The sequence below is a fragment of the Equus quagga genome, chromosome 5 (genome assembly GCF_021613505.1).
Source record: "Equus quagga isolate Etosha38 chromosome 5, UCLA_HA_Equagga_1.0, whole genome shotgun sequence".
NCBI classification, from domain to species: domain Eukaryota; kingdom Metazoa; phylum Chordata; class Mammalia; order Perissodactyla; family Equidae; genus Equus; species Equus quagga.
In genome coordinates this window covers 47,051,787-47,076,271 of record NC_060271.1, presented here as the reverse complement: position 1 = coordinate 47,076,271, position 24,485 = coordinate 47,051,787, and the positions used below count along the sequence as shown (strand labels likewise).

Genomic DNA, 24,485 nt, shown 5'->3' with positions numbered 1-24,485 from the left:
CCGGGCCTCGGGGCCGGGGCGCCCGGGCCAGGGGTGCGCGTCGGGGCGCGGCCGGCGCTACTCAGGCTCCCGGCCCCCGGATCGGCCGCGCGGCCCGGGGGCCGCTCCTCCTCCCGCGCTCCGGGGCGGCCGGGCTCGGCGCGGAGGCTCGGGGCGCCCGGGCCGCGCGCTCCCCGAAGGCGCCGGCCCCCTCCTCGCCGAACCCCCTCCCCCCCCTTGTCAGGCGCTCGGGCCCGGGAACCCGAGGCGCGCGGTGGGGGCCAGGGAGGGGGGCGGAGGGGGAGGGCTGGGGGTGGAGGGGAGCGAAAAGCGAAAGTTAGCGAAAAGTTGACGAAAGGGGAGAGCAACTTTTTCCTCCTCGCTCGCTCTCTCCCTCTCTCTCTCCGAGTGGCTCTCAGTCCTGGTCAAATCATATTCCGGGCTTTTGAAATAGTGGGCGCTAGAGCACCGCCTTTGGCGTCCGCCAGCCGGGCGCAGAGGAGGGAGACCCCGAGCCGGGGAGGGGGCGGAGGAGGGGGCGCGGGCCGGCGCCCACCCGGCTCCGCGGGCGTAAGGGCAGGGGTGGCGACAGCAGGACAGCCACAGCCACTGGGGGAGCAAAATGGAGACGTCTTCCCGGGCTTGGAACTATGGTCGTGAAGTTTATTCCCAACTGGTGCCCCGCGCGGCGGCGGGCGCTCCTCTGTGACTCCAGCAGCCCGCGCGGGCCGCCCAGGCGCCGGTGCCTCTGGCAGGAGGGTCCCCACCGGGCCGCCTTCCGACCCGCCGCCGCCCTCGGGCCCCGTTCGGACTGTCCCGCACCCGCTCTCCTGGCACAGCCGTGAGGCCCGGTGGGGACAGAGCTGCTCCGGCGAGACTGCCCGGTCCCCGGTCTTACTTTCTCTTTCGCTCAGTCTCCGGCCGAGCCCCGGGCTCCGCGCGCCCAGCCTGCTGCCGTCCCGGTCCCCGCCGCCGGCCTGGTGCGCCCACCGCCCGCATCACCGCCCGCCGCCGCGCCCTGGGGCCAGCCGTGCGCCCTCCGCACCCCTGCGGCCGGCGCCATCGGCTGCGAGGCCAGCGGGCCCGGGGCTGTGGCCCGAAAGGCAGGCAGGTGGGGACGGCGGCGCCGCGGCCCGGCGAGCGCGGCTCCCGCAGTCCCGGCCGCGGCCCGGCTGCAGCGAAGCGGCGAGCGCCGCGCGGGGCGGAATCGGCGCCTCCTGCTCTCGCCGCCCCCTTCTCCGCCGGCCACCCGCCCACCCGCGGAAGGGTCACCGGCCCGCTCCCCTTGGGATTCCCTGCCCGACCACCAGGCCGTTCCGTCCGCTCCTCCGTGGCCTGACCCTGCTCGGCCCGGCCTCACAGCACCCACGGCCGAGCCCCTAAGCGTTAGCACGGTGGGCTCGAAACTCGCGACAGTTTTCCGAAGTTCTGCTCTCTTGGTTCGGTGCTCGGCCCGGCTCGGCCCCCAACAGCAGCCCCGCAGTCGTAGGCCGCGCGGAGGCCCGCCGGGGGAAAAGCAGCTCGCAGCTTCTGCAGGATGCCCCCGCACTCCGCCGGCGCTGTTCCGGGCCCCTCCTTGAGGCGCCCCTTCCCAGCCAGTCTCCTCTGCCCGGTGCTGACGGCCTCGGCCTCCCCGGCCTCCCGTGACCTCTGGCCCCTGTTGGTACGAACAAGGCCCCGCATTTCGTGGCTGGCACCGCGGCCTGTGCGTGCTACCGTGCCTGCCCGGGGCGCGTGGGATGTGCGTGTTCGTGTGCATCTTCGGGTTTGTGTGTGCGCTGCAAGGCCTTCCCAGAGTCTGGGCCCGGGACTGCAGGCTGCCTTGGTCAGGCTTTCGCCCCGAGGAAGTGCCCGAAGCTGGAGCAAGAGAGTGGAAAGCAGCTTTGCTTTCTCCGGCCTTCGCTGCAAGCGAGAGGCCAACTCAGTGCGCCCAGGGAGGCCCCAGAAACTTCTGAGCGGCCCACAGCCGGCAGGTCACCCCTCCCTCTGGCCCTCAGCTCTTATCTGCTCCACCCCTGCCAGGTGGGGAAGGTTGCCATTCCGGGTTCTGCCCAGGACCCAGAACGGGTGCCTGGAGAGTCCTGCAGCCTGGCCTGAAGGCCGAAGAGCTGGACTCAAGGGGAGGGCAGAGCGCAGGTCTCCCTGTCCTGGGAGTCCTTCGTGAGGAAAAGCCAACACAGAGCTCATCTGTCAGGCCCAGACCCAGCTGGAGCCCACACTCGAGGAAGCACTGGGAACCTCTCCTGCGCCGGCCCCACAGAGGGGACGCCTGCCCCAGCCCTCCCCAGGAAGGTGGCCGAGGCAGGCACAGGACGGCGGCCGCCTGCCTGACACAGAGCCCAGGATCTGCTGAGGAATTTCATTTCATTGGACGATATTTTACGCAGATGTGGACGTCCCTGGGGACCTGACTCCATTACCTGAATTTGAGGCAGCAAGGCAGCCCCAATGCTGCCAGCAGAGCCCACCCCAAGCCACAGCCCAGCAGGGTCAGGGGGCTTGGGGAAGGGAAAGAGGTCAAGGTTGCAAGGCCAGTGTGCAGGGCTGGGCTGTGTCTGCAGCCGGGCATGGAAGGACGACCAGGTCAGTGGATGTGCCTCCCTGACTCAGAGCGTGGGGGGCTGCCCCAGAGGGTGTATCTTGGGCCGTCATTCGTTGGTTTTACCCAGGAGCCTACTCAGCGGGGATCTCTCCTGCTGGGCAGGCCGCTGGCTGAGCTGGTAGAACCTGTGGTGCTCACACTGGGGGCTCAGAGTGGAGCATTCCGAGGGCAGAGGCCATTGGGGCGCCCAGGCCTGGGCTGCAGTTCAGCTGCTGGGGAGCCCCCCAGCTCCTCACCCTGAGCCTGGGAGCCCCGGCAGAGGGAGGACAGATCTGGTCCAGGGGCCCCTTCCTCCAGCGAGGGCAGTGCTAGCCTGTGGGGGAAACGCGGCTGTCCCTGCCCCATGCTAAAAAATGAAATGCCTCACAAGAGCTGTGTGTTTCTGCCACTGTTGTGAGCCAGGTGGGCAGGTGGGGGGTCAGCACAGACACGGTGCCCTCTTGACCTCTTTACAGCACAGCTGGGGGGCCCCTGTGCCAGGGTGGATGTGCCCCAAGAGACACTGGGTCCAGCCAGGGCCCTTATCTGAGCTGCCCCTGAGGCCTGATCCCCATGGAGTGACAGACCCCACACATCCCAGGACTGGGAATAGTGTCATCTAGACAACTGCCATGTAGCCCCTGGGGTGGGTGGGGGTCGCTCTCTCTGCTAGATGTCGCACTTTGCGTGTCTTGCGTACGTTCGAGGGTGATGTGTGTGAGGAAGGGGTGCCTGTGACAGCGTGGGGGGAGCGCCGCCTGCGGCTGAGCTGCCAGCCGGCTCCTTCTCCGCAGCCGAAACAGGCCAGACCCGGGCTCTGCTGGGCCTCCCCCCCACCCCCCGGGGAGGCTGCCCCTTCCCGCAGTCCTCTCCCTGGAGCCAGGACGGCAGCCTCCTGTCTGGACGCCTGGTAGGGCAGCAGCGCTAGGAAAGGTCCGGCGGGAGTCGGCGGCTCGCCCGCTTCGGGCGAAAACGCGGAGGCCGGGGTGCGGGGGCGGCTGCAGGGCTGGCGGCCAAGGCCAGGTGCCCCGCGGCGGTGCGCTGAGCGCCCGCAGGCGCTGCGTCGCCCTCGGCCCGGCAGGTGAGCCTGTGGGACGGGAGGTTACTAAGTCCTGTTGGTGGAGTGACCTCCCAGCGGGGTCCCCGGATGGCCACTGCCTGCGGCTTAGGGTCCCCAACATCCCGACGAGCCGGCCCGGGGCCGCCCTGCTCCTTCTGTCGGCTGCGGGGGCAGAGCAGATGCGAGACGGGCCTCCCCGAGTCTGCCTGCCCCCGCGGCTCCCGCACACCACGCGGCCCCCTTCTGGGCAGAGCGCGGGGCAGAGGGTCTGGTCCCCCGTTTCTGTTGAGAGGCCAGGTGCCGGCGGTGTGGCTGGCCGGGGGTTCCCCAGAGCGGGCCCCTCGGGGGAGGCGCGCCAGCTCGCTGCGCCGCCGTGGGCGCGATTAGCCCCCTGTTTTATTCAATTAGGAGGCAATTAGGGATCCTTGGGGGGCTGGGGCTGCTAATTAAGGTGATGTATAATTAGAGTTTCAACAAAAATTATCCAGGATTAAAAATCTTTTGAATAATTTCGTTTAAAAATTTCAAATAGCGTTAAATACAATTTATCACGTTTTGAATCAAACCCGTGTAACAAGTCTTGGACGCTGCAGCTCACGAAGCGGGCGCGGGAGGACGAGGAACAGCCAGGCGCCGTCCCCGTGCGGGAAAGAAACTTCGCGAGGCCAGCGAGCCGGCGGGCCTGGCGGCGCGGGACGGCGGGCGGCCGCGGGCGCAGACTCGGGCCGGCGAGGGCTCCAGACCGCCGGGCCGGGCCGGGCCGGGGCGCGGGGCCTGGGGACCCGGGCTGAGCTCCCCGTTCTCCTCGTCCAAAGTCGCGGCCAGCTACCGCGCGGCGCCAGCGGCGCCCGCGTCTACACCGCGCAGCCGGTTCCTGGAGATGGCTGCGCCCGGGCGCCCGGGACCCCAGCCCAGCGGGAGCAGAGCCGTCCTCCGGAGCCGCGGTCCGGCCTCAATGGTCTCCGCCTCTTGGCTTCCTGGACGGAGAAGGGCGGGCTCCGCGCTCCGAGTACCCTGATTCCCGACCCCGACCCCAACTCTGCGGGCGACAGATCTGGGTCGGGTTTGCAGTCGCTTCGCGGACCTGGGGCCGAAGAGACTCGGGAGTGCACCTGGGAGCCTGCGCCTAAGCCGGGGCGGTGGGAAGAGGGGGAGACCGTGAGGGAAAACCGAGCTAGCCGGAGGGTCGGGGTCGGGCTTTCCAGGATCGACCTCCGCCTTCCTGGGCGGCATCCCGGGGCCCAGCTTCTCCCGGGGTGGTGCGTGGGCCTTGTGCACTCGCTCCACGCACCTGTCTCTGGGGAGGCCTGGAGCGTGCTGCAACCTAAACCACTGCCCCGTCCCTGTCGCCCCGGCAACCTCCAGGGAGAAGGTCAAGGTCCCCATAGAGGCACTCATGGTCCACTTAGGTGATGTGACCCCTTCACTGACCCTGAGAAGGATGAAGTGTGGGTAGCTGGCACAACTTTTAGAGGTAGGAAACCCAAAGCACAGAGAGGTCAAGTAAATCATGGGAGGTCGCACAGCAAGTTAAGGGTGAAAGTGAATGTCACTTAAATAAAGCCCTCCAAGGTTTCTTATTTGGCTTGTACCCCAGCCCTCCAGCACACTGCAGGCTGCAATTAATTCCATAGGATTTTTTTTTTTTAAGTTGTCAGGGTTTACGCGTTTTCCCAAGGCCAGTGCTCAGCTTGTAACAAGTCTGTTCTTCAAAAGCAAATAAGACATCAGTGTGCTTACAGCTTGTGAATGCAACTGGCTGACGTGCGTGCGCTCAGCCTCCTCCAGCCCGGGTGCTTCCCTCATTGGGTCTGGACGCCCCCGCTGCTCCGTCCCCCCCCCAGGTTGGCTTCCCCGGCTTCTGCAGCCCTGGCTTTCTGCGTCCTCTGCCAAGGGCAGGTGCCGGTTAGTGAAAGTGTTGACCAGGGGCCGCCTTGCCTGCACCCTTACTTACTGCCATCCCCTTTGAGTCAATGCAGGAAGTATGGGACCTGCCCCTCACCTGCCGCCCCCACCCCCACCCCAAATCTGGAGGGAAATCATCACCGCCCCTCCCCCCAGACAGCCAGGGAGCTGCTGTGTGAACCTGAGCCCCGGCACAGAGAAGGAGCTGGCCCCTGCACACGCTGCTCCAGCCTGGCTCGGCCGCTGTGCCTCAAGTCTGGCCACCTCACAGGCTGCGGCCAGGGCCTCGGTGGCCGCTCCGGGCCGGCCAGTACTCCTGAACTCCTGAGGGCCCCCCGGGCAGTGGAGGGGTGGCGTCTTTTGCTCTGACCGCTCTCCACTCTAGGGGTTTCGCCATCAAATCCTCCTTGGTCTGGAGGTGCCTCGGCTGGTCCACCCGGCTGGGCTCTCCCGAGACTTTGAGGAACAATGCCCTGGGGCTCACGGAGAGGAGCGTGTAGATCTGAGATACATATTTGTTTAATAGTTAACATTCTGTGCAAAAGAGGAGGGAAGTCAGATTCTGGTGGAGGCTTTGCTTATTTTATATCCACTATAACTATTTCTGTCCATGAAAATTGGCTTAATTATATCAATGGAATGTTTCTTTTTCAATTCTGTATGCAATTAGTCCATCTTGCCGGCTGCAATTTATTTTAATAAAAAAATAAACCAGTGGTGTGTTCAGTTCCTCGTCCCCTGGGGACAAATGCGATTGGTGTGTTTAATTTCATTAACTACAATGCGGCCTACTGGAAAAATGTATAAAATCAGCTTTATACAGCTTAAACACTGGCATTTGAAACAAATCATTATTGCATTAGCTGTCACACTGGTAATTCTAGAATCTAAGGAAAAAAATATATTATGGCTGTTTTTATAACCCTTTGCAAATGCACTGTTAAAATAATTTATAATCATTTTAAAACATGGCTGGGTCCTGGTGAACGTTTTCTCTCCTCTAGATGAGGCCCCGTATTATCCCATGCACATTTTGCATCCTGACGCGTGTGCTGTTTCCCACCGCAAACACTCGTTTTCAGGATGGAGACAGTGTAACCTGTCTGTCAACAGACCTGATGAGTACGGGGTCACTTGTTCCTTCTGTCCTGACCCCGCACTTGAGATGGAATGCTTGGCGCAGGGACAGGCTCATCTGAAATATGCCTGGGCCAGAGGGGACCGACAGGCTCCTGCTGCAGAGCCCGCAGGCCCCCGGCCCCGTGACCCCTCCTCGGGTGGGAGGAGGGGTCCATAAACACGCAGGCTTTATGGTCGTGGGAGCAGAAACATCCCACGGACAGTGTTCCGGACTCAGACTCGGGGAAGAGGAGCAGCCCTTGCTGCTCACCTCCGAAACTCTGCTCCGGAAAGCCAGAGAGCCGGGGCTCTGGGACCCCCGCTTTCTGAACCCCACGGAGGATTCTGCAGAGTAAACTCGCCTAGGAAATTCACCAGACTCGCGCTGCCTCTCGGTGGTAACGCACTTCCCAGAAGGGCGTGTGCCCTTCGTCTGCACCCCGTCGGTGGGGTGGGGTGGGTGGGTGTACCCAGTGCTTGTATGGGGATCAGCGTTGTCCGGGGAAGCGCAGCCTGAGCTGACGAGGCAGGGGGTGGGGGCGGCAGGTGACGGTGAGGCTGCTGCTCCTTTCTGCCACGGGTGTGTGTCTAGAGAGACTGCACGGGTCTTCGGGGAGCGGGTGCTGGGCAGAGCACAGGGCTCCTCTGAGCCTCTGTGTCCCAGTTCTGAGATCTGCTCTGAGGAGAGCCGAAGCCCCTGCCGAGTGGCCTCTGGCTCTTCCCCAGCCTGGAGGTGGCGAGGGACCATGTCTGGCTGTGAAGGAGAAAGAGACACTGGCTCAACCTCTGTGCCTCCGGTCATTGTCCCCATGCCGGCGCCTTGGGCTTCTTCTAGGCGGTCTGTCTTCCTCTCCATCCCTAGGTAGTGTCATGGGGCGTTAACGGGAAGAAAAGGCCTCAGTCGGCTTGGTCTAAGGCTGGGGGCCGGGGCTGCTGCCCTGCTGGTGCGATGCGGGGAGGAGAGGAGTTCCCAGGTCTCACCGGGGTTTTTTTTAGGGAATTCCTGGAAAATAGTCAGGCATTTCTGGCCACGTTAAGGACTATCCCCTCACCCTGCCCATTAGCCTCCTGGCTCACCTGGATGGATTTAGGTAGATCTGATTTTCTGCTTTTGACGCAAGATTTATATTCTATACTGAATCTCAATGTGGCTGATGGTGGGGCATTGTTGGCGGGGGGGGGACACAGGCACAGTGGTGGGGCTGGGTGGACAGAGCCTCGGCCAGGTCTCCCCAGATGCCTGGCTCGGGGACAAGGCCCTGTTGATGGACCTCTGTGTGCCAGGGAGGGTCCTCAGGCCTGTGGTTTACTTTCTGTTCGGCGTGCTACTGAGTTGAGAAGTAAGTGGCTTTGTCTACTTTCCTACTTGAGAAGGAACAACAAAGCTGGACGCTTCGTGCAAACATCAAGTCCTGGCCGACCGGCGCCCTGGACGCTGCTCCCCAGGCCTCACGTGGGCCCTGCAGGCAGCCCTGCCATGGCACAGGCTGGGGGCATGTGCTTGGGAGCTTCCTGCCTCAGGCCACAGAAACCCTGCACCCGTTCTGCACCTCTAACCGTACTGTGCACGAATCCCACTCTGATCCCCGTGCGCCGTGGCTCGGCTCTGCCGGCAGGACACCCCTCCCCTCGCTGGCGCCAAACCTGGCCCTTGTGAAACCAGGGCAAGGGAGGTTGTTTGGGATAATGAAAGTGAATTGGAACTCAGTTGAAGCGCTGCAGTGCGTGTACGCGTGTGCATCTGCACCTCTTTCTTTTCCAGTCCCAGCCTTGAGCAGAGAGGACTGCACAGAAGGTTCTGGAAGGGTCCGGCATAGTGTTTGGTGGGGTGCTTTAGCCTGGAAAATGGGGGTGAGTGAGAACGACCCATTCCAATCCGACAGGCAGTCGGAACCGAGTTTGGTTTTATCTCCTTGGCCTGCTTGGTTGGTCCTCTTCCTCCCAAGCTTAGTCGGGGGATTCAGGGGGCCATAGAGGGGCATGCAGGCCTGCAGGGATGCAGGCCAGGCTGAGGGTACTGGCCACCAGCTCTGCAGTATCGCTGTAGTTGCATAACACCCTGCCACCCTGCTGGTCTGCCCCAATCCAGCAAAGGGCCCACCCCATCACTGCCCTTCAGCTCAGTCGTGAAATAAAACACAGGCGCGTGGTCCTTCATTGTGATTTTACTTTCAAACTGGGAGACACAGGTGCTCAGGCCTGTTTAGGCCCCTCTGACCTGCACCCTGGAGCTTGCTGAGCTCCAAGGGTGTCGACCCCCTCCCGTGCCTTCCTGGCCCTTCAGCCATACTGGGCCTTTCCAATTCTTACGTCGGCCTTTGGGGGTAAACAGCTGTTGGCATCTGCCAGCTCTTTTCTTACCAGCGGTCTCCCGGTTCCTGCAGGGGGTCGGGGCTTCTGTTTGTTTCAGCAGCTCCATTCCGTCGTCCTTTCGTCTCTGCCCCCTGGAGTCCAGCACGTTGTCTGTAGGCCTTCTGTGTGCGGGGCTCCAAGACACGCCTGAGGGGCCCTGGGGGTGGCTGTGGGATGCTCGCTTGTGGTTGGCCCACCCAGAGGAAGACATGGTCACACCACTGGGCAATGTGGCGGGTCTGGGGATTTGCAGATGCGAATTGATCCTCTTTGATCCTCTCTTGCCAGCAGGTCCTTGTCCCGGGATCTGGGCCTCCATGTCCAAACTGTTGAGAAGGGGATACAGCCAGACTCAGACCAGCAGGCCACCTCCCATCTCAGCATGCTTGGAGACACTCAGCTCTCGGGTATCCCCGGCCTTGCCTCTGTGCGGGCAGAGGGGTCCCTGGACCCCCAACTAACAGCTCTTCAAATTAGAGAGGCCAAAAGGAGAGGGAGGGAGGGATGCTGGAGAGAAGGTTTACACATCTGTCTGCTTCCAGGAGCCTTTTCTCTCTCTCTCTTTCAAATTCGGTGGCTCACATGATGTTGGTGGCGTGTTTCTCTGGTCCCTATGGCAGGCGTGGCACCGCCGGCCTTTCGGCACAGGGCTGAGCGCCTGGGTTGGCGTGTGATGAATGGGCACTGAATGTGACCGGGAACTCTTTCCTGTGACACAGTGTAATCCCCGTATCCATATTCAGAAGCTGGCAGTCCATATTATGCCGAAATATGGATTTACATAATAGACCCCCAGCCCTCCTTCTAGTTGGGTCCCTGGGAAAGGGACATGCATTGAAAAGAGCACAGACGTTTGTATCTGCTCAATGGGCTGTAACAGCCTCTTCAGAGAGGCCCCGTCACATTGGTCCATAAAACGTTTAAACAAAGACTGAAAGTGATACTCACCGGAGGAGCCCAAATGGTGACCAGAGGACGGCCACCGGGCTCCCGGGCAAAGTGCTGGGCATTACTCTCAATTCCGCCCCCCTCGCCTGCTCCCTCCCAGTGCAGTCAGGTCCCGAGCCTCTGTCACTGCCTGGCACTTACTTGCCCTCAGATGACGCTCCCTCGTGAAGGCTCAGAATGAGACCATTTCCCCAGAATTCATATTTTTGCCACGAGGCCACTTTCTCCCTCAGTCCCGGGGAAAGCAATACGATTAGGTCTTTGCTGTGTTGAAAATCAGCATCTCCAGCCTGTGCTGACCTGACAACCGTTTCCAGACCCCAGATTCAGAAGCGGCTGTTGATCACCCCTCTCCTCACTCACTGCCCTGCTGGCCCAGCCCTGAGCATGCACGTGGCATCAGGGTTAAAGGACAGGGTGGTCCTGGGGGATATTTTTGGGGTGTCAGCATAGAGGAGAGCACCACGCTGCCAGAAGGTCCCTGGGGTCCCTTTCGGAAGGGAGCTTGTGACCCAGAGAATGTCTGTTGCTGGGTAAAAACTGAGCAGCTTCAGGCTGCGGCAACCATCACGGGGTGCGGTGTGTCCACCAGGCTATGCCACCTTCCTCTTTGCTGCCACCCACTTGTCCTGAGAGGCCTTCCCGGGAAATCTGGGCTTCCTTGCAAACCGCTCCCAGGCCAATGCATTCTTGAACTGCCTGAAAACTGGGGAGCATTTTGTTGGCCAGAGCCGATGCTGCTCAGAGGAGACACGACCCCCAACACAGACCCCTCCAGATGTCAGTGTCATCGTGCTGAGATGGTTTCCAGTGAGTGTGCAGACGTGTCCATGCATGTGCCCGTGTGCTGTGCATGTACACATATGCTTGCACTTGTGTGCAGGTCTGGTTCTGACGTCTGAGTGAGACTTACCCTCAAAATGTTCCTTTCTGTTTTGTCAGAAGCATTTCACCATCTCTGCCCACTCGTGCTTTGCAAAGAGCCTCTCACTTTCGCTGCCCCCTGCGCCACGCTGCTCTGCTCTCCGTGGTGTCTGGAGCAGTGGCTGTGTGGCCGGGCAGGGCCTGTCCTGAGCCGTTTGCAGCTGGCAGTTGTGGGGGAAGAGACAGGAGGAGTTCAAAGGTGGAGAGCAGGACTATGCGAGCACTCTCCTGCACGCTCACAACCCCCGAGAAGAAACAAAGGCAGAGGGGTGTTTAGATAATCCTGGCCCTGGTGCTCACATTTAGAAAAATTAGGCCCTCTTGAAAAATTACAGAATTATGCTGCCAGTGTCAGGTTCCGAGATAATGATGTGTCTGTGTGCGAAAATATTAAATTGCAATAACACGCCCGTGAGTACCTCTCTGAATAGGGTATTCAGTTCCCAGCTCGGGCTGCACATAAAGCTAGTGAGTGACAGGATACAAATGGTGCTGTAACACACGGGGAGTTCCAGCCGGACTCCATCTTTTTGATCGGTTTCTCTATCTCGGCCCATCCAGCCATCCTTTTCTTTAATGAAACAGCTCGACGACGTGGCTAATTATTTATTTATCACGTTAGCAGGAGGAAAAGCTATCAGAGACAGATCAATTTTTCCCTTGAAGTGATTTGACGTTACTTTAAAAACAAGACCCGCTGTGATATGCTGGGTGCTGCCCTCGGACCTCCCAAAGTTCGGTTCGTCGGCTCTGCTGACAATCTGTGTTTAGAGCACCGATGGCCTCTCCTCCACGGGCGGCCCCACGGCCTGAGCTGTGGGTGAGCTCGGTGAGGCCGGCTCTCCTCTGACCTGGGGCTTATCACAGATTTCTGCTCAGAGGAACGTGTCCGATGGCTTCTTCTGGGCAAATGAAATCTGAGCAGCGGCAAGTAAAATCTGGGACAATGGGGGATTTTTCATATTTCCGCAGATCCCGGGGAGACCTGGCGTCTCTAGTAATAAGCCAGGTGAGAGTCCCGGTCCCTGGTACTCAGAGCTCTTCTTGCCCGTGGTCCGGGAGCTCGTGCAAGTGCGGGGCATGTGCACGAGGGGAGGGGGTAGGGTTTTGGTGGCTGCACATTCGGCCAAGTGTCCTTATGAACAAAAGGGCTAAAACAGCCAGTGGAAAGTAAGAGGCTCTGAAATCCAGGGGCAGAGAGCCGGCCCAGGAGGGGCTCTCGTTTCACGGCTGGGAATCGGAATTGCAAAGCAAAGGGGCCCCCAGAGTCTTAACTCTCTCCCCATCGAAGGTGTTAATCTTACCTTCCAAAGGTTAGATAAAGCCGCTCAAAGCTGCTGTTTGTTATTGAATCTCATCTGCTAACGATGGGGGCGATTCCAATGGAGGCCCATCTGGCTGCACCGCCGGGCCCCCACCGCTGGCAGCCTGGATAAGGATCATTCTTTGCCCCAGCCCAGCTTCTCCCTTTACCCAGGGTTTTAGGTTGCCTCCCGATCCCGACAGACGACCCTCGTTCAAAGAGGTAGGGGCTGATGGCCACAGCGAGGGTGAGAAGCCCATTACGGCGGCCCTGGTCCTATCTGTCCCCTCGGGAGTCCCCCTCCTTGACCCACAGACTCAGCATGACAGAGTGAGGGAAAGGGCCCGCGTGGAAGAATGCAGCCTGGCGTTTGCTGACAAAGAGCCCCGATTCTTTATTCACCAGGATGCAGAATAATGCTTGGCCTCACCTGCAGGCCCTGCGGCTGGTAGGGGCACCAAGAAGTGGCCGCAGACAAGTCAGCTGGGCCTGCGGTGGGCTCTCCAGAACATCGGGACCTCCGGGCTGGATATGGGCTCCTGGGAAACCGTGACCACGGGGTGTTGGTCACCAACAAGTGGGCACACAGGGCACATTGAAGGGGCGCCACTGGGGCCAGCATCCCGTCAACTTCCTTCCTCAAAGCCCTGACACTCGCCAAATTTGTCAAAGCAAAACGAGGCCGAACCCTCCCCGCTGCCTGCCCAGAGGCAGAGGCCCCAGGCCAGTGGGCAGGCCCCAGGCAAGGAAGCCAAGGTGCCCGGTGATGGTGGTGAACGACCGTGAGTGTCACGCCGGGCACTGCGGGGTCTTCACCTGCCTCCAGTCCTGAGACACCTCAGAGTTGAGTGCCGGCGGCCCCCAGCCTCAGGCTTGGTGCTTGGTCTCCAATTCCCAAATTGCAAATGGGACGAGCAGTTCCACCGCCTTAGCGGACCTTGGAACAAACCACGGGAACTCGATGGGCCTACCTGCGGCTGAGTGTTAGCTCCCGGGGTGGAAGGCTGGCCCTTGGCCCCCATGCCACTGGGAAGAGGGAAGGTGGTCCGGGTGGTCTCGGGGCCCTGGTGCAAGCCTGTGGGGCCTGGTGAGGGAGGTTTCCTGCTCCCTGCCATCTTCAGGAGCAGGTAGGTCTCCTGTTGGCACAGCACCTCCAGGCTAGTTTGACCAGTGTCAGAGGGACAATAACCTGCCCTCAATCTGGGCTCACTCTTGGCCACAGCCGAGAGGGACAAGAGGGTTGCCGATATGCAGGGAACCTAGGGGTGACTGAACCCCAACTTGCTGGGCTCCAAGGACCATTCCCAAAGAGGCCCCCGGCTGAAGTGGGTTCAGGTTTAGAGATGTGGTGATGGGGCCTTGGAAGCACCCTTCACCCTTATCAGGGCTGAGGCTGGGGGACACATGCTAGCCACAGCCATGGCCCCCTGTCCCTGCAGGTCAGCTCCTGGACTCCCTGACCGGTCCCACCTCTGCTGGGTCAGGATGGAGCAGGCCCGATGGCTGGTGCCACAAATCCTCATTCCCGGGAACTTCAGCCTGCAGGGCTGGGGGTATTTCTCCAGACACCGTGAGGCAGACGCAGGGCCCAGCTCTGCCTCTGTCCCCATGAGAGCTGGAGGGGGTGTCTTCACCCTGTCGGTCCAGAAGGGCCAGCCTGGTGTGGCTGCAAGAATGAAATGAGACCCGTGTGCTCACTGAGGGCCAGCGCCTATGTCCCCCTTGGCTGTGGCCCCCACTTTCTCCTTCCTCTGCTCCAGGGCAGGATGCTCATCACGGCCCCCCACTGATGTTTCTCAACGGCTCAGATGGGACACAGGGGAAGAGGCCTCAGTTGGGGGAGGGAGGGCTGGCACCATGTATGCAGGGTCCTTGGACGTGGTGTTGTTATTACTGTTGCTGTCTGTGGGATCGAGGCTATCATTGTTAGCAACTATTTCGAGTTTCTAGAACTTTCTTGCACCTGCCGAGGGCAGATTTGTATGTGAGTGTGTGGGGCTGAGCAGTCTCCCAGGGGCCTCTAGATGTGGTCTACAGATTACATAGCTTGTCCCAAACGATATTTTGATAAGTGGAGAGAAAACGATTCTAGGCGTGCGGTCGGCTCTCCCTGAAGCCCTTGCAGGCCCCGGATGGGAGCATTTGGCCCAAGGAGCCGTGCCCTGCATCGTGCGCAGGCCTGGTGGGTTGTCTGGGGTGACTCGAGCGGCTGTGCTATCTGTGTGACCCAGGCAGGCATCTTTATTGGATTTGGGGGCTCCATCCACCAAGTTTTCGGGAGTGAAGAGCTGGGGGGCTGTGGCGGGCTTCCTGCTCAGGGCTGCCCTGCGAGCGTCGGGACACAGTGCCAGCCCCGGGGAGGGAAGCCAGCCTCGCTTTGGAGAGGTTAGAGTTCTGAGCTGGACCCTGTCTTTTGGGGTCTCTTGCTTAGTTTTTTTCCAGGGGGTTTTGGGGTGTTGACTGGCAGGTCCCAAAGCTGAAAAGAGGAAATCTGTTTCTCCTTGCTCTGCTGTAATCCAGCTGACATCTGACTTCTGAGAGTGTGTCTTTGATGCCTTCGGGGGGACATGCTTAGGACTTGCTCAGGGAACTGCAAGATAAGGGGGCTTTGCTGTAATCAGTTTGCATGCACTGGCACACACATGCATGCACACATGTGTACAGGCACATACCCTCCACACCCACACAGGCGCACATGCATGTATGCATACCCACACGCACATGTGTAAGGCACATACTTGCAACACACATGCACATGCATGCACGTACATGCACACACATTTATACATATATGTGCACAAGCTGTGCAATGCAGTGTGTATACTTGAAACACATGCATGCAAATACACACGTGTACACACATGCAGAGTGCTCTGTGAACACAGACGTGACTGCATGAGCCAGACTCTGGTTTTAGTCTTGGACGGTTTCCGAGGCTGATGCGTAGACATCAGACCAGAGCACATTTTTGGCAGGTGAAGGGGACACTCATTCAGGGAGCTGTCACTGGGTCTCTTTGGTCCCACAGGCTTGTAGACAGAGCAGGAGGAGAGGGAGCCTGGGACATGCTGGTCTGCGGGGCTCCCTGCAGGAGAGAGGGCCTTGGCATCCACTGGGCTGGGGACAGGCCTTTCCCTCCTCCCTCGTTGGGGACGACGGATCTCGCCAGCCCTGGGATGTTAGGGGCCCTTCCCTAGGGTGGGGGGGGGGGCATGGCCTCCAAAGCAGGGGCAGGACGGGCTGGATCTGGTGTCATGCAGACCCAGGAGCATGGGCACAGGGTCCCCTTGGCCCTTTCAAAGGGACATTCGATCTGAACCCTGGGGCCCAGTAAGGAGATTCCTGCAAACCCTGCACCGAGTCAGCATGCTCAGTGCTGGAGAAAGCACTTTGCAGTTCCGGGTTCTGGCATGAGGCCCTGGGTGGGATGATCTGCCCCCTGGGAGGCGCGGAATGCTGGGGGCGAGGGGCCACGGCAATATAGAGCTCACGCCGGCCGCCGACAAAGCAGGCTGCTTTCTGCGGCAGCTCTGTCGCCGAAATTTGAGGTGCGGCCCCAGAGTGGAGGCTACTGGCCCAGAACATTTGAGCCAGGGAGGCACCGGCCATTCTGCCCCTGCCCTTGAGAATTTGAGTGGAGGCCATGCCTGCCGGTCCCAGTACCCAGGGCTCCTGCCCGCTTGAAAACACAACGTCTGGAGAGGCCTGGGCAGCATCTTACTTCCCAGCCTGAGCTGTTCACGGGCATCCCTTGTGAATCACGGTGCGGGGCCCAGTGGACCACAGCTGTCATGGGGGTAGGGGAGCAGGCAGGGAAGTGCCTCTCTGGGCTGGGGGCTCTTGGGTGCCTTTTGTGAGTGGGCGGAGGCACCGGGGGACCCACACACACCCTGCTGCAGCTGCTGGCCCCAGCTTTGGAGTGCTTGGGGTGTGTTTCCACCCAGCATCTGGGCTCCTTATCCGGCCCCCTCTGTCCCCTAATCATTCTCGTCTTTGTCAGTGGATGTGGGTACATCCACCTGCTCTGGGGGCTGGTGCCCAGGGCCCACCCTGACCCTCTGGAAGGCAAGTCCAGGTGGAATCTGAGCACAAAGGTCAACACGCAGGGGGCTTGCAGCCTCGAGGGGCTGTGGACGTGGATGGGCCACCTGCAGTCTTGGTGGGACGCTATGGACCTGAAGGCATCCTCAAGCCTCGGTGATGGGCATCTCTGCCCCGCTGGGTCGGAATCATTTCGTGGCCCAAAACCGAAGCTTCGTTTTGCTACCCAGCAGGGCCTGGGCAGACCACGATGTGACACCTTCAACTCCTGAGCACAGCTCCAGACAGCTCTGGGACGGGGAAGGGAGGAAGGCAGACCCAGGGCAGGAGCTGGACACCCCCTTCAGGGGGGTGGGTGCATCCTGACTCTCGAGCTGGGTGGGGGGTCTGTGCTCACAGTCTGTCTGTTTGTGGATGGGCGGTACAGGCTTGGGGTTCAGACAGACCCCTACCGAATCCTGTACCCACTGCCTGCTAGCTGTGTGACCCAGGCTCCTGTCGGCCTCTCTGAGCCCAGCGTTCCATCTGTGAAATGGGGGATCTGTAACTTGTGGGGTTGTGGCTGAATCAAGAATAGACTTGCCTGTCTTTCCTGGAAATCGGCGTCCTGTTCCTGTGCCAGCTCACCTCCTGCAGCCACAGCAGGCCTTCTCGGGGCGCCTGGGGTGACCTTCCCGGTTCAAGGGCAGGCAGCAGGAGGCCGTCGGTTGGGATGTCCCTCAGGCCTGTGGGAAGCGCGTCTGGCCCCGAGAGCTGCGCCTTATACACGTGGGTTGACAGCGAGTGGTCAGTCAGCTCTCTGGAGCTCTGAGGCTGTCTGCCCCGACCACAAACCCGCTGTCTGGGCACGGGCCTGGCACCTTCCTTTAGCCTAACTCCATGAGGCCGCAGAAGGTGTCCATGGGCACCCTTGAAGGTCGTGGTGGCCTGGGGGCCTGGGTAGTCGTCTCTCGCAGGTCCCATTTCTTTTGCACATCTCAGGCCCCTTCCTCTCAGGGCGGACAGATGGGCAAACTGAGGCATCGCAGGGTGCAGTCGTGCATGCCGGGGTCTATAAACTGTATGGTGCCTGCCCGGGGTCGTCCATGTGGAGGTCTCACAGCTGGGCCGGCCAGTTCGGACCCCCGGCTTGTGTCCGTTCAGCCTGGAGTTGTTGCTCTGGGCCCATGTGCACCTGCACTTGCTGTCCGGTGTCGGGGGGGCTCCACTCTCCCGTCAGGAAGGCTGCCCCAGGGCAGGGGCCCGCGCCTGGTGCCACGTCTCCCCACAGCCCTGCCCCCGCACAACACTCGGAGTGGAAAGGCCTCGCACCGGACGGCAGCCTGGCTTCCCTCCTCGTGTCGCATTTTCGTCTGGACCCTTTGGTCCTGTTTGGGAGCAGGAGGCCAGGAGGGAGCCTGGGGGCTAAGCTCGCCGAGCTGGGCAGCATCAACTGCGACCTGGGAGCGCCAGGCGCAGAGCCCAGGCGGAGCAGACGCTCCACGGCCGACCCCTGCCCGTGACCTTTCCGATGGAGATTCTACTAAGTTCTTGCGATGTGGAGAAGGCGTCCTCGGGGAGCTGACGAAAGGCTCTTGCCTTATTTATTAATTTATTTTTACGAAGTATGCTGTTAATTAGGCAAAAGATCCTCGGAAATGTCCTCACGCCTGGAGATTTCTGCGAAAAGTGAGAACCCTCCTGAAATGTCCAGTAGTGAAGCAATTAAGGGGCGGAATTGTGCAATCTGAACGTGGCGTTGTTCGCCTCGAGGAAAGTGAAGAAACAGAGACAAGTGAAGTCCGGGTGACGGGAACTCCCAGGCCAACGCCGTGAGTCTGCAGTGCACGCTGGAGCCCCGGAAACGCCCATCCTTCTGGAGGTGAAGGGGCAGACGGTCACTTCTTCCCGGGCCTCACAAACCCTGACGTGTGAGAGCAGAGGGCCGAGGGGAAGATGGCGGAGAGGAAGCGGGCTTCCGGCCTGCGCATCCAGCCTACAGCAGAGAGACTGTGGTCCTAGCTCCCCGTGACCACCCCGGCTCGGGTGCCTTAGAAGTGTGGGGTGGGGTGCAGGGCGTGCCCCCAGGGCTCTGCTGTCTGGGTCACGTGGCCCCTCACACGGCCTAAGGGCCCCAGTGGGGAACCGCTGTCCACATTGGGGTCAGGCCAAGGGTCCTTCCTTGCGCTTGGCAGGCAACCCGACCCCAAATGAGGAAATTCACATTTCTTAGGTTTGTGGGAGGGAGCTTTTAGATCATAGGAGGAGAGTTAAATCAGCTTGCATTTTTTTTTTGTTTTTTGCAAATGAGTTCTTAGTCAAGACTGTCCAGCATGCCCGTTCCCTTGGACGTTATCATCCGACCTTTCCAGTCCGGGGAGGGAGCCACCTTTCAGTTGTTGGAATCACTTCTTTCTGAAAGCAGCTCCTGACCGCGAGCCATGGCGATAGCTTCCATGTCTCCTTTCTTTAAACAACGTTGAGATGCCTTTGGACGAGCCTCCGTTGTTAGAAATCAATTTTCTGGGAGGGAGACGCGTTTCTGTCGGTGGCACTGGGGTCTGGCCTCCTGCCTGTGGTTGAGCCAAGATTGGACAGAATTTCTCGGCGAGCGAGTTCCCCTCGGTCCCCGTGACTTGCCTGCTCTCTGGCCTTCCTGCTACATTCTTTTTCTCTCCTCATTTCGCTCCGTAATGTTGTTTCTCTCACCTCCTAAAGCCAGCCAGCAGCGTGGTGGAGATTTATGAGGTCTAAACTCTAACAGGATCACCTTTTTCATACATTTTCTCTGCTGTTCCGGCCGTTTGACCTCGGCCACTGTGCACACGCAGGGGTTCTGTTGGCTGAGAAATCTCCTCGTGGAAGAGATGGAGGCCGGGCTCTGGAGTCCTGGCTGCATTAAATCAGGGAGCTAGGGGCCCGAGTCGCTGAGAACAATCCGGAAACCAATAACAACCCACCCCCTCCGATGGCCTTTTCCCCACATGTATCCTTATGTGCTTGAATAAACTGAAAGCTGGCCCCTTGGTTGGGGTGGGAGCCAGCAGGGGCATGAAAGCGTTCACAGAACATCTCCCCACCTTCCGCCTCCCACCCTCCCACACACCCACTCCTCGTGATGGATTCCCCTTACTCCGGTGAGAATGCACACGGGAAGGTTTTTGCCTGGAAGAAATGGAGGCCGTGGTCAGCAATAGCTGCAGGCTGGTTCCCAGGGCCGGAGCAGCCGGCCGTGCTGCTCTCACTCACCACGAGGAGAAGGTTCGTTAGGATTGGGACGTGAAGCAGTGGCTGGTTCCCATGTCCCCATGTATCTCTTACCTTTTCCCATCGTCGTGGGATCAATTTCTCGTTCAGAACCCCAGTCCCACGCTGGAAGGACTAGGGGATGCCTCTCCTCACATGCGTCTGGAAGATGCAAGTGTTTCCAGGGCTGCACTCAGCCACTTGTCACCCCACTGTCCTCCCCCTGGGGAGGGCTATGACCACGCCATGGATGGACTGCACCAGTAGTGTCGCCCCTGCCTGGAGAAGATGCACGTGGACTCCATAGCTCTTTGCACCCCCAGCTGCCTGCACAGTGGTACCCGGCTGAGAGCTCAGCTGAGCATCTTTTTCTGAAAGTTGTGGGGTCCCTGGGCATCCCCCATCCAGCCCCGGGTCCCTGCGCACTGGAGTGGTCTCTACCTGGGCCTGCATTCTCCACGAACTCGGCCAGAGAGGAGCCCGCTCATGGACTTGGAGCTGAAGGGGGTCTGCAAGTGCCCATGTAAGGTGGTGGGAGGGGGTGGAGAGCCTCTGAGCACAGCAGCCTGTCCGTATTCCTGTACAGGAAAAATAAAACGTCCGCAGGCCATAAAATGCATATCGTTCAATGGGCCTTTTTATATGACAGTTTCCCCATTAGAACAGAAGTGCCCCTGCCGGGCGCAGGCCAGACGTCCTTTCTCGGGGTGCATTTGCTCCCCGAGTGGCTTGTTCCTGGGGCAGCCGCCACCACAGAGAAAATTCGAAGGAGCCGCGTGTCTGGCACTTGCAAATTCCCCTTTTTATTGTGTCTCCTCCAGGCCCAGCCTAATCCCAGACGTTTATCCGAGGCCACAGTCTGCTCCCCATCGGCATCTCTTTTGATTTGGTAGAAATAGGAACACTGTGCATGTTGCTTTGCTGCACCATCCCGTCACCTGGAGAGCAGCTTCCCCCAAGGGACTGTGACCTCATTCATTCGTACCTCCGCTCGTTCATCTGTGCAGTGACCATTTCTGGGGGCCCCACTCTGCCTCTCCCGCAGCTGCAGGGAGCTCTGTCCTGGCCTTCCACGTGCCCAGAGTCCGGTTAGGCAAGTGAGGTATAAACATCCCCCAAGTCAAAGCCCGGGATGCAGGACTGTAAGGTCTGCCTCCTGCGTGCGGCAGACAGTTAGGAACCCAGACCTCGCATCCGACGGGCCTGGGTTCGCATCCCAGGCCCTCTACCCTCAGTGACCCTCCAGGCCCTGGCATCCCCAGTTCTCAAGGGGAGATATTACGAGTCCCAGCTGCAGGGTCCATGTGGGAATTGAGAGGAGACTGGCGATGAGCTTCCTGGTACCTAGGAAGCAGCCCAGAGATGTCACGTCGTGGGGTGATGCAGGGGCTGTGGGCACCGCATCCCCAGGAGCTGCCCGTCTGCTCAGATGGAGTCCAGCTGGGAGACGCCGCCATGTGCCCTCCAGGTCGGGTCGGCGGCCTGCCTGGTGCTCAGGCGGGCTTCCTGGAGCTCCTCTAAGCCTGTCCATGCATTTGCTGACCCAGCTCCAGAGACGGACACTCTGTTCCCCTGGGGTGGCCCTTGGAACGGCAGAAGCTCCTCAGGAATCAAGTGGCCACTTTCGCCCAAAGAAGCTGGGTCAGCCCCTTGTGCCCCCTCCAGGGCATGTGTCCCCTCGAGAGGCGGGCCACGTGTGCACCCCTGCTGGTAGGCTGCTTGTGCCTGTGGCGCTCATCCTGGGTTGTGCCACAACTGACCTGTGGTGACCTTTGGCTTGGGGGAGGCTGGGGCCTGCCCACCCCCTGCTCCCTCTGACGTGAATGGCAGCTTCCCATCGGACTCCAAAGCCTCCCCACTTTGAACTCTGGCTGAGGCATCCCCCATCTCAAATCAAAAGGGTCTCTTCTCGTACCAACGTCCCCTGAAGAGCAAACGGGGCATCGACTCAGGTTTCCTGAAGCAGCAGCGATGTTCCTGTCGGATGCAAGGGCACGGATGCACAGGACCCTCAGGTTCCTAGACGCTCCTGGAGCTGAGAGCAGAGTCTTCAGGACCGAGGCCCATGGGGATGCGGGCTGCCCATCGCTCTGCTCCCAAGTCCTTGGTGTGGTCTGGTGAGCTGTAAAACCAAAAGCCCCCGGTCCTGAGGCGTCCGGAAGCTGGGCTCTCGGGGCAGCCCCTTCCTGTCCTCGGATGCCTGGGGAGCGAGAGGGAGAGCTCGTCCTGGCCGAGCGCAGGGCCTGGTCCTGCATAGGAAGGCCTTGTTTCTCCACCGATGTCTGCTCTGCAGTCACGCGCTTGGGGTCAGCACGGGGTTTCTCTCTTCTACAAGCCCAGCTGCAGTCAGGAACCTGGGGAGGGAGTGGAAAGGCTGTGAAAAACGGATCAGAATCCTCCCCTGAGGCCACCGGAGCAGCTTAAACCTGCTGGTCCCGCAACAGCCGAGCCAGACAGGCTCTCCGACACCTGGGATATGTGGATGGGGAAACTGAGGCTGGGAGAGGACAGTGAGAAACAGAGATCACCAAGGATGTTCCCAGCACTGGACTTTGCACGTAGGAGCATGACCAAGGTGCCAGCCTCTCCTCCATCTTCGTAAGCTCATCTCCCTGGTTTTCCTCAAGGAGTGGAGGGGTCAGACTTTTGAGAACTGCTCAGATCCACGGGAGCTGGTGGGAAAGGCTGGCATTGGGGCTAAAGCTATTGTCCCCCTGCTCACCTGCCTGCCAGCCCCCATGCCACGTCTTCCCGCTCACCCTTGGTTCCCCTGGGAGAGGCTGTCTGCTCCCTAGTCTCCAGGGGATGGGCAGGAGGCTGGGGGTCCCAGCCCTCCTGACGTCCATCCAGGAGCATGGAGCCGGCTGCTCATGCCACGTGGGGTGGGGAGCATGGTGACCCACAGAGAGGTGGCCCTGGGCAGAGGCTGCAGCTGACGCTCCCTGAACAGTTACCAGCCCTGGAATCCTGTAGGGCCCCTGCCTGGTCATCTCACCGCCCTAGGAGGAGGGGGACAATGTGATCCTAGCCATAGATACATGGGCTGTGTGGTCCCCACCGTAGACACAGGAGATGGTGTCATCCCCACCGTAGACACATAGGGCAAGAGCTCAGGTCGGGGCCACCTGTTTTCACTGGACACAGGTGTATCAGGTGGCTACCATGTACCACCACTGTGTGAGCCACGGAATCAGGGCAGAGAACTAAGCAGGAGAGGAAGAGCCCGTCCTTGGGGGCCTCCCCTCCAGGGTGGGCACACAGACAAGTGGTCAGATATGAGAACTGCCAAGAAAATCGACAGGGCGATAAGGAGGAGCCGTGTGGGTGGTCCAGGAAGGCCTCCTAGGCAGGGACGTGGGCCCTGACATAAAACATAAGACTGAGCCGACCCCAGATGAGCACCGACCACGCAGGGTCCTCCCTTGGTCCCTGTGGCGAGGCTGCACATGCAGGCATCCCCCTCATAGACAAGGACACGCAGGCACAGAGGGCTCCCCATGGTGAGCGATGGGTGGGTTCCAGCCCCCATCCTGCAGCTCTGGAGCTGGGCCCAGACCCTAAAGGGGTCAGGAGAGGTGGCTCCACAGGGTGTGTGGCATGAGGCCCCTCAGAGTGATCCCCAAGGCAGAGGGTGCTGCATGCTCCCCAGGGTTCCAGCCACCAGGAGCAAATGTGCCCCATCTTGCCTGCTGGACATCCTTAAACCTTCCCCGTCACGTGTCCACGCCCTGCGGGCCCCCGAGGTGGCCGCCAGCACTCCAGGGTCATCAGTCGGGTCCCAGGAGAGGGCTTTGCTGTCACTGGCCCAGGGACGGTTTCAGGGGTGTGGGGATGGGTGTGCTGGGGCTTTGGTCAAGAGTCTCCTCTTGGTGTCCGTGGTAAAAGATGCTGTTTAGTTAAAGAAGCCCCACAGCCGCCACCTGCGGCCAGTGAGCAGGAGACGGAAACCGAGTTCCATCGGCACCGCCGGGCCCCCACTCAGGGCTTCTCTTCAAGGCCCAAATGAGCTCCGTGTTGGATGCACCTGGGCACGGGATCCTCCTCTCTCTGGCAGGGCAGCCCCTGCCTGGCTCTGTGCTGCGAGGTGGGAGCCGATGCCCTGCGGGGTCTCCCGCCTGCTCCCGGCTAGGAACCTGGGCTGGGGGTGCTACCTCCACCTACCTCGAGGGGCCCCGTGATATCTCAAGGCAAGAACTTTAAACTCAAGGGAAGACGGTGAAGGATTGCAGCTGTGACCCGTCACAGCTTCTCTGAAGGAGACCGTCAGAGTGAGGCCCAGCCGGCCTGGAACTTCTGGCCACGAGGGTCTCTAGGATTCCATGGAGCAATTTTCCCACCTCTGAAAATCACTGCCTGATTGATGGCCAAGAAACGATAGGCAACTGGGTCAACGGCCTCGCTGGTCACTTCCCTGAGACGGCTCCTGCGGACCCGGCCGGGGCAGAGGAGATCTCACCCACGCGCCACTCCCTCCCAGGGCCCAGGCTAGCCCAGTGTCAGAGGCAGGGCCCAGGCTAGCCCGGTATCAGAGGCAGACAGCTTAGGTGCCTGTTGAATCGCCAGGTGAACATCAGCTCCCGCCTGGACTGGAGTCAAGTATCAGCCGGTGTAGACGGGCTCCAAGGTACAGGGAAGGATCGGGAATGCTCGGGGAGTGGGGTGGGTTTCGGGGTCAGGCCAGCCCACCCCCAACACACCTAAGCAGAGTGCAGGCAGGACGAGGAAGGAATTCTTGGTAAATTTCCCTGAGTGCTGAGAATTTTCAGAAGTTGCCACGGGCATGTGGACTTCTGTGATTCTGTGGTCAGGCTGCCGTGTTCCAGGAAGTGCCAAACAGAAGTGGTGACTCTGGCCAGTGACCTTGGTCTGGGGAAAGCGGTGGCCGCAGCCAGTGTGGTCTGTGGCTGCCGGTGACCTAGAAACCCACGCCTGAGTGCTCGGAGCGGGAGGCTGGGCGCCGGCCGCAGCAGAGCTGGGGGGTAAGGGGAATTCACGGCACCAGGGCTGGGAGCCGCGGGACACGCGGGCAGGGCACGGGGCAGCAGGGC

The 24,485-nt window shown here is 60.4% G+C and overlaps 1 protein-coding gene across 6 annotated transcripts in view; it reads left to right on the top strand.

Moving 5' to 3' along the window:
• The window catches only part of PRDM16 (PR/SET domain 16), a 345,259-nt gene that overhangs the window by 840 nt on the left and 319,934 nt on the right, over nucleotides 1–24,485 (top strand). The window contains exon 1 of one of the 6 annotated variants that reach the window (XM_046661924.1): nucleotides 2,500–2,562. The exons of the other annotated variants lie outside the window; for them this stretch is intronic. Coding sequence (XP_046517880.1) covers nucleotides 2,547–2,562 — 16 coding nt within the window. The 5' untranslated portion in view covers nucleotides 2,500–2,546. Of the gene's footprint in view, nucleotides 1–2,499; nucleotides 2,563–24,485 lie in introns of those variants that run through there. 6 annotated transcript variants of the gene reach the window in all.